This window comes from Austrofundulus limnaeus, unplaced genomic scaffold (assembly GCF_001266775.1).
Source record: "Austrofundulus limnaeus strain Quisiro unplaced genomic scaffold, Austrofundulus_limnaeus-1.0 Scaffold1080, whole genome shotgun sequence".
In the NCBI taxonomy this organism is placed as follows: Eukaryota; Metazoa; Chordata; class Actinopteri; order Cyprinodontiformes; family Rivulidae; genus Austrofundulus; species Austrofundulus limnaeus.
The window spans coordinates 7821-16685 of NW_013953482.1; the positions used below are offsets into that span (position 1 = coordinate 7821).

The following is an 8865-nucleotide window of genomic DNA, read 5'->3' on the forward strand; positions in this document are numbered from 1 at the left end:
ACACACACACACACACACACACACACACACACACACACAGCGGCAGTGGCTGCGGCAGCGCCTCCTCCGGCAGCAGCAGCAGAAGAGCACATTGAGACAGGAGAAGGGCCTGCAGGACCTGGGTTCAGGACCTGCTCACAGCTGGCTCCCTGAGGACCCCCTCACCTCCTCCACCGCTCCAGCGGACCCGTTTGGACGTCCCCCGCCCCCGTATCCTGGTACAGTAAGACCTCCTGGTCCCAGGTTTCCTGGAGGCTTCCCAGGGGAGCAGAGGGGTTTCACCCCCAGACAGAACCTCCCYCAAAACCTGGGTCTGAGAGGACCGGCTGTCAGGTAAGACCTGCACTAAAAACCTGGTCCGACCCGGTCTGATAGTCAGACCGGGTCCAGTCACTGATTCTTTCCTCTGGACCAGGTTTGGTGGTCCGGATGGAGCTCCAGCAGGTTTCCAGGACTCCTTCCTTCGTCCTCCGCTGGGACCGGTCCCTGCTCCTGCTCTGAGTTCTGGGGAGGGGAACCCGGTCCAGATGAGGAGACCCATGTCCTCAGAGTTCACCAGGATCCGGTCTGTGGTGCCCCCTAACCCCAAYGCTCACATGATGCCAGGTCAGAACAGAACTGAAAGCTGGGTCCAGACCCTGGACCTGTGGAGGTGTTAGTTCTTCTTTAGTTGATGACCCGTCTCTTCTCCTGTCCTGTCCTCCCAGGTGTCCCCCAGCCCGGCCCTCCCCGGGCCCTCCTGGTCCAGCAGCACATGCCTTTCATCGAGCTGCGGCACCGGGCTCCAGAGAACCGCCTGAGGCTGCCCTTCCCACTGCCCACCTGTCCAGATCCTCAGGTCCCGCTCCTGCGCCTCAGAGACCCTGCTCAATCTGCTGCCGTCCCTCCAGGTCCAGCCAGGYCGGGTGAGTCCATGCTGGCCCAGCAGCACCTGGGTCACTCAGCAGGGCTGCACCCGGGACACGATGGCATGGAGGAGCACCTGGAGGGGGAGGAGTCAGCTGTGAAGGACCTGGAGGACGTGGAGGTGAAGGATCTGGTGGACCTGAACCTGAACCTGGACCCAGAGGACGGTAGGAGCTGCTCAGAACCCTGGTAGACATGTTCAGTCTGGGTGGACTCATTGTGCTGGTTCTGACTCAGGTAAAGAAGACCTGGACCTGGGTCCTAATGACCTGCACCTGGATGACTTCCTGCTGTCGGGGAAGTTTGACCTCATCGCCTACGCTGACCCAGAACTCAACCTGGAGGACAAGAAGGACATGTTCAACGAGGACTTGGACCTGGGAGAGCCGGCTGAGGACAAGGACGGCTCCTGTCTGAAGACAGAAGGCCACGCCCCCCAGGTGAAGCAGGAAGTGAAGGAGGCTGTGAAAGGAGAAGCACCTCCTCCTGTGGTCCTGAGCAGACCACCAGGAGCTCCAGGTCCCTCTGTTCTGGTCTTAAAGGTGGGACCAGCAGGAACTGGTTTTTATCTGATCTCTGGTTTGAGTTCTGAGACCTGACCCCCCTCCCTCCAGGACAAGCTGGAGGACTCTGGTTCTGTTTCAGGTGCTGGTCCAGTCAGACAAGTCCAGGATCAGGCTCCATCCATGGTCCAGCCCTCCATGTCTGCAGGTGAGCTGACCCCTGAGCCCACAGGTAAGACCTGTTCTCAGCTCAGTGACATCATCTCATCATTCTTTGTTTCCAGGGCAACAGGTCCTCTTCCAGCAGAGACCTCCTGGACCGGGTCCCAGCCCCCACCCTCAGGGACCCCCTGCCTTACCTCTCACAGTGTCACTGCAACCTCCTCCACCTCGCCTCCTCGTCAACCCCCAGAACCAGAACCAGAACCAGAACAAGTACCGGCCTCTGCTCCTCATGGAGCAGCCGCTCCTCATCCAGGACCTGCTGGACAAGGAGCGCCAGGAGCAGCAGCAGCAGAAACACATGCAGGCCATGATCAGACAGACCTCTGGACCTGAGTCCTGCTTTCCCAACACGGGTAAGACCTGACCCCTCAGAGCAGGGTCCTGACAGGACCTCCAGGAACCAGAGCCTCACTCCTGTTCTGTGTCCAGGTCCACCKTCTTCAGAACTCTCTGTGTCTGTTGGTTCTGCAGACTTTGACTCCATTTCAGACCCCATCATGAAGGCCAAGATGGTGGCTCTGAAGGGGATCAACAAGGTGATGAGTCAGGGTAACCTGGGCCTGAGTCCCGCGGTCATCAACAGGTACTGGTCTCACCTGAACCTGTTCCACCTTTGTGTTTCTGGACTCACATCCTCATCACTTCCTGTTTGCTCCCAGGTTCCAGCAGGATCCAGGGGTCCCAGGTCCTGAGGGGCCTCCTCAGCCTGCTCAGCCTCCTCACCTGGTTGGACAGGTGTGTAGCTGTGATTCTGAATCCTTTGATTCTTCTTGCCTGACTCCTCTGTGTCACTATGTGGAAGGTTTTTAAAATATTTTACTGACAAAGTGTCTGCAGCCAGGCTTTCTCCTCTGCATGACCCTGATTTTATTCCCTCACATGTCCCTCCTGCTGTCCTGGAATATTTTGATTTTGTTACTTCTTCTCAGATTTGTGACTTAGCTCAACATTTCATTCTGTCCAGGAGACATCATCCCCTCCAGGCTTTTAAAAGAGGTCTTTAGTAGTGTTGGTCCATGGGTAGCTGGTTTCRTGAACACCTCCCTTCGTTTAGGATGTGTTCCAACAGCCTCCATTGTTCAACCACTTCTTAAAAAGAATAATTTGGACTCTAATGTTCTGTCAAACTTTARACCAGTTTCAAAGCTGGCCTTTCTTTCTAAAATGTTGGAGAAGGTGGTTTATCTTCAGCTGCAGGACCACTTAGAGCTGTATGGTATTCATGAGAAGTTTCAGTCTGGTTTTAGGTCATCTCAGGGTGTGTGATGACTTGCTTTTAGCTGTTGATTCTGGTTCTTCTGCTGTTTTAATTCTTGGTCTGACTGCTGCCTTCGACACGGTGGATCACGGAGTTTTATTATCACATCTGGAACAGTTCGYTGGTGGGAAAGGCACAGCTCTTAAATGGTTTGAGGCCTATTCGTCAAACAGGAAGTTTTCTGTTCAAACTGGGGAGTTTCTGTCATCAGAGGCCCCTCTCGGATGCGGGGTTCCTCAAGGCTCAATATTGGGCCCCATTTTGTTTTCTATTTATTTGCTTCCTCTGGGGTCCATTTTCAGGAAATATGATGTATCTTTTCATTTTGATGCAGATGTTTTTATTCAGATCTATTTGCCTTTGAGATCGATGGAGCTCAGAGGATAGAACCTGCAGAACTGTGAAGGATGTGAAATCCTGGATGGAGCTAAACTTTCTGTTTAAATGAAGATAAAACAGAGGTTCTGACATTTGAAAATCAGACCTTCTGGCAGGATTAAACAGTGCTGTTGGCCCTTTGGACTCAGACTGTTTTTATTAGGACTCTTGAGGTGATTTTGGACAACAATTTTAAATTTGACAGACAGGTCAGTGCAGTGGTCAGATCCAGTTTCTATCATTTAAGTCTTATCTGTAAAGTTAAGCCTTACCTTCCCTACGACGCTCTTGTGAGGGTTATTCATGCTTTTATCTTTTCTAGACTGGACCACTGCAGTTACCTTTATAGTGGAATTGACCAGTCTGTTCTCCACCGTCTCCAACTGGTCCAAAATTCAGCAGCACGTTTGTTAATGAGGACAAGACGGTGTGAGCATATTACCCGTTCTACGCTCTCTTCACTGGCTGCCTGTTCCTTTTAGGATTGTTTTTGAAGTTCTACTTTTGGTTTTTAAATGTCTAAATGGTTTGGCACCTCCTTATCTGTCTGATGTTATACATCACTACCATCCTGGAGAGCTCTGAGATCTGAAGATCAGATGCTCTTGGTGGTTCCAGGACTCAGCTGGTGACTAAAGGGAGCAGAGTCATCTCAGCTGCAGCTCCTAAACCCTGAAACAAGCTTCCTCCCTCTGTGAGGTCTGCAGATTACTGCATGATTTTAAATGTCTTTTAAAGACTTATTTGGCTTTTAATGCTAGAGAGAACATGTAGTAGGTCAGTATTTATTTATTTATTTTTACATGCTGTATTCTTTTCTACTTACTGAAGTGTTTACTTGATTTTATCTGATTGTATTTTTATTCTGTTGTGCAGCACTTTGGTTGCCGTTGGCTGTGAAAAGTGCTGTAGAAATAAAGTTTTGATTGATTGATTGTTCTCATCCTCTGAATGTCTCTCACTAACAGGASGGGAAGATAAATCCTCAGCTGGTCAGACGGAACCCCCCCAGCTTCGGTTCAGGCTTTGTCAGTGAGTATCAGAACCCACAGTCACCAGACGGTCTTTATTCTGCCTCTGACCGTTTGTTTACACATCCACATGAAGCTGCCTTGTTGTTTCACATGGTGAAACAATCAAAACAAGACAGAGCTCCTGAACAGTGTGCCCATCTGCAGTGCCACAGCTAACCTGAGCTGTTAGCTCTTCAGTTCACCTAACCTGACCTAATGTTGGCTTATCAGTTTAGCTAATCTGAGCTAATGTTAGCTTATCAGTTTAGCTAATCTGAGCTAATGTTAGCTTATCGGTTTAGCTAACCTGAGCTAACTTTAGCTTATCATTTCAGCAAACCTGACCTAATATTGGCTTATCAGTTAAGCTAACCTGAGCTAACTTTAGCTTATCATTTCAGCTAACCTGACCTAATGTTGGCTTATCTGTTAAGCTAACCAGAGCTAATGTTAGCTTATCAGTTTAGCTAACCTGAGCTAATATTAGCTTATCACTGTTGCTAACCTGAGCTAACTTTAGTTTATCACTTCAGCTAACCTGAGCTAATGTTAGCTTATCAGTTAAGCTAACCTGAGCTAATGTTAGCTTATCACTGTTGCTAACCTGAGCTAACTTTAGCTTATCAGTTTATCTAACCAGAGCTAATGTTAGCTTATCAGTTTAGCTAATACAAGCTAATGTTAGCTTATCATTTCAGCTAACCTGAGCTAATGTTAGCTTATCAGTTTTGCTAACCTGAGCTAATATTAGCTTATCACTGTTGCTAACCTGAGCTAACTTTAGCTTATCATTTCAGCTAACCTGAGCTAATGTTAGCTTATCACTGTTGCTAACCTGAGCTAATTTAGCTTATCAGTTTATCTAACCAGAGCTAATGTTAGCTTATCATTTCAGCTAACCTGAGCTAACGTTAACTCCTCAGGTAGTTAATTGTTTTTGTCTTTAAAAACTTTAAATTCAGTATTTCTGTCAGTCTCCCAGCCGTACTGTGGGTTTGAATCCAGCTCCTTGTGTGATCTGTGTTCTCCCAGATGAGTCTCAGCGGCGTCAGTATGAGGAGTGGCTCGGAGAGACGCAGCAGCTCCTGCAGATGCAGCAGCGCCTCCTGGAGGAACAAATCACCGCCCACAGGAAGGCTAAGAAAGCTCTGTCGGCCAAGCAGAGAACGGCCAAGAGGGCGGGTCGAGCATTCGCCGAGGAAGATGCTGCCCAGCTTCGTTATATTGGCGAGCAGCAGGGGGCGGTGCAGAAGCAGCTGGAGCAGGTAACTGGGCTCACCTGGACTGCAGTTCTGTGTAAAAGCACAGTTAGATCAGCCAGGTTCTGACTTMTCTTATTGATTCAGATCCGGAAACAGCAGAAGGACCACACTGAGCTGATTGAAGACTACAAGAACAAAAACCAGCAGAGGCTGCTTCAGATGTCCTCTCAGAACCCCCTCAGCCAGCCCACGTTGCCCCTGCAGGYCCAACAGAACGGACCCACACCAGTCCGAGCCCCAAACGCCCCAGTTGGCTGGGCCTTGGGCTCCTGTGCTCCTGGACCTGTGGGGCAGAGGCTACCATCACACCTGCCTCCTAAGATCCCCACCACCCTGCCCAACAACTCCCAGGGTCTCACCAAGAACCCTCCGTCCATGGTTCCAGGCTTCACTGCAGGTCCTCGGGGCCCTTCAGGGGGCCCCAATGGAACGACGGGGGACGGAGCCACACTAACACCTCAGGTAGCAGGACTACTGTTCCTCCTGCTGCACCAGCTCTGTAACTTGTTTTTTCTTAACTCTAACATTAAATGTTGATGTTTGTGGTCGTCTGCAGGTGAAGTTTGACGACAACAACCCGTTCAGTGAGGGCTTCCAGGAGCGGGAGAGAAGAGAGCGTCTGAGAGAGCAGCAGGAGCGTCAGAGAGTCCAGCTCATGCAGGAGGTAAGAGCTCATCAGAGAGGAAGAGATGTTTGTTTTCTGTAAACACCACTTCCTCTTTTCTTCTTCATATTCTTTGTTTTTAGGTGGAACGTCACCGAGCCCTGCAGCAGAGACTAGAACTGAAGCAGCAGGACCTCATGGGGACATCAGTCGGCCCTGGTGCTGGAGCTGGTGCTTTGTCTGGGTCCCGGGTCACACAAACACCAGGTCCAGGGGGACCAGGTTCTGTAGAGCTGGGCAGAGCAAGTCACAGAGCAGACAGCCGGACTCGGATGCCCTTCTTTAGTTCTGACTCTGGGGTGGACTTCCAACAATCTTCCACAGCCTCCAGACCTTCACCCCAGGTCCAGGCCCCAGCCCCTGCAGGGGCACCATTCCCCTTACACACAGGTCTCCATCAGGGCTTCACAGAAGGAGCCCTGTACTCAGCACCAGGACTGTTTCCAGGGGATGGTTCTGGGTCCCCCCTCCASACCAGACTGAGGCTCCCGGCTCAGCTGCATCCATCTGCAGCAGGGATGACCCCCTCTCATCCTGGAGGCCAGGGTCCTCAGTTTGGAAACAACTCCAACTCTTCCCCACCCTCCACCGCTCTGCCTACTTCCTTCCCCTGCTCATCCTCTGGAGGCTCCGCCTCCACCGTCCACCCTCATGCTGACATAGATGCTGAGGACAAACCAAAGAAGAAAAAGAGCAGAAGAGGAGATGGAACCGATGCAGGAGGAGAGGGGACACAAATGTCCTTATCACCACACTCTGACATCACAGCCCCGCCCACTCCAGCTGTCTCTGATACTTCCTGCTCCACACCCACCCACCAATCAGACAGCTCTTTCTATGGTCTGGCTTCTTCAACTGAACTGGAGAGGCAGCTGTCAGCACGAAGCTCCATCCCGGTCTCTGAGGGCCAGAGAGTTCCTCTGTCTGCAGTTCAGATGGAAGTCAAGGTTAGTAGATATCATAGTGTTGGTCTGTGTTCAGTAGATATCATAGTGTTGGTCTGTGTTCAGTAGATCATCATAGTGTTGGTCTGTGTTCAGTAGATCATCATAGTGTTGGTCTGTGTTCAGTAGATACATCACGTGTGTGTTCCTCAGGAGGAGCGTTTGGAGGCGGGGCCTTGTGGAGGAGTTGTGATGAAGATGGACGAGTTCTCCTCCCCCTCCTCACCTCTTCAGGGAGGTGATGGGAGTAAGGAGCTGCTCAGACACCTGCTGAAGGACAAGACGTCCCATGCCAACATGTTGTCCCCCAGCAGACAGGCCTCACTGACTCCTCATCGCCAGCTGTCTGTTGACAGCGTGCGGTCTGAGGAAGAGGAGGGAACTGGTTGTCATGGCAACATGGTGAGTAAACAGCAGGGTTGTAATCAGTGATGAGAGCAGCCTCTGATGTTCTCTCCTCTGCTCTCCAGGTGATGATGAGGGACAGTCCTGGTCTGGACCGGAAGAAGACTCAGCGCTGCAAGAAACCGTACCGGGCCGACAAGGACAAAGCTCCACCCAAGACCAAGAAGAAGAAGAGGGAGGAGGAGGAGGAAGAAGAGGAGAAGAGCCTCCACTCCTCCTCTGACCCTCTGATAACTCACCTGAGACAGGTAGAGCCATCTTCTGTGACAGCGACCCAAACGGATCTGTGAGGTCACAGACCCTCCTTCATGTGTGCCAACACCAGATTTAGATCTGGACTACATACTGGGTTGAGCTGGGTACTGGTTTCAGACCAGGATGAGATGATCTGAGTAAAACTTGTCCACATCGTGCTGAAGGACAATCCTCAGACGGGGACACTGCTGTTCAGCTCACCTCTGTTTTGTTTAGTATATTTAAAGTCACTTGGTGAACTTGAAACTGTAACAAGCACCATGAGTTGTATTCATTCATGTACTCAAACATTTTCATGTTCTGAGTTATTTTTTCTTTTGTGATCAAAAACATTGATTTGAATCTCATTTTTGAGGCAGTTCTGTAAAAAGCGTTCAAACAGAACATATAGCAACTTCTGATCAATCCATATCAAGTTCAGACTTAAAACAATTTACAGATTAAAACCCCACCCACATCTGGTTTCTGCCCCGCCCACTCTGAGTACAGATACAGATCATTTAGATGGTTGAACAGATGTACGGGCTCATCCCTTCTACATACTGAGGTCCAGCTTGACCCAGAACCATAGGTTGGACCTGGGACTCCTGGTTGGTTTATCCATCCATCAACCTTTGACGTTTGTCATAAAGTGTGCAGTCAGACATGAGTGTGTTGATTATCTGTCTCCTCCTCAGCTCTCAGTCCTGCCTCTCATGGAACCAGTCCTGGGGGTGGACCTGAGTCTGTTCCCCCCATATGGCAGCTCCTCTCTGGGCAAAGACTCCCGACTGAGTGGCTCCTTCGGTAACGCCTCCCTGGACAGGGTCTCCGACTACTACTCCCAGCTAATATACAAGGTACTACTGCAGTACTACAGCCTGATACTACAGTACTACGTTACTACAGCCTGATACTACAGTACTACACCCTGTACTACAGTACTACACCCTGTACCACAGTACTACACTCTGATACTACAGTACTACAGCCTGATACTACAGTACTACAGCCTGATACTACAGTACTACAGCCTGATACTACAGTACTACAGCCTGATACTACAGTACTAC

At 50.3% G+C, this 8865-nt stretch overlaps 1 protein-coding gene across 1 annotated transcript in view; it reads left to right on the plus strand.

The window, feature by feature from the left end:
* Positions 1–8865, plus strand: part of LOC106534057 (histone-lysine N-methyltransferase 2C) — a gene marked incomplete at its 5' end in the record, with an annotated part of 29804 nt that overhangs the window by 6895 nt on the left and 14044 nt on the right. The window contains 16 exon segments of the mRNA XM_014030570.1: positions 41–333; positions 416–606; positions 708–1073; positions 1144–1448; positions 1521–1617; positions 1694–1987; positions 2106–2217; positions 2294–2369; positions 4239–4302; positions 5316–5548; positions 5630–6007; positions 6102–6209; positions 6293–7156; positions 7307–7555; positions 7624–7806; positions 8491–8652. Coding sequence (XP_013886024.1) covers positions 41–333; positions 416–606; positions 708–1073; positions 1144–1448; positions 1521–1617; positions 1694–1987; positions 2106–2217; positions 2294–2369; positions 4239–4302; positions 5316–5548; positions 5630–6007; positions 6102–6209; positions 6293–7156; positions 7307–7555; positions 7624–7806; positions 8491–8652 — 3975 coding nt within the window.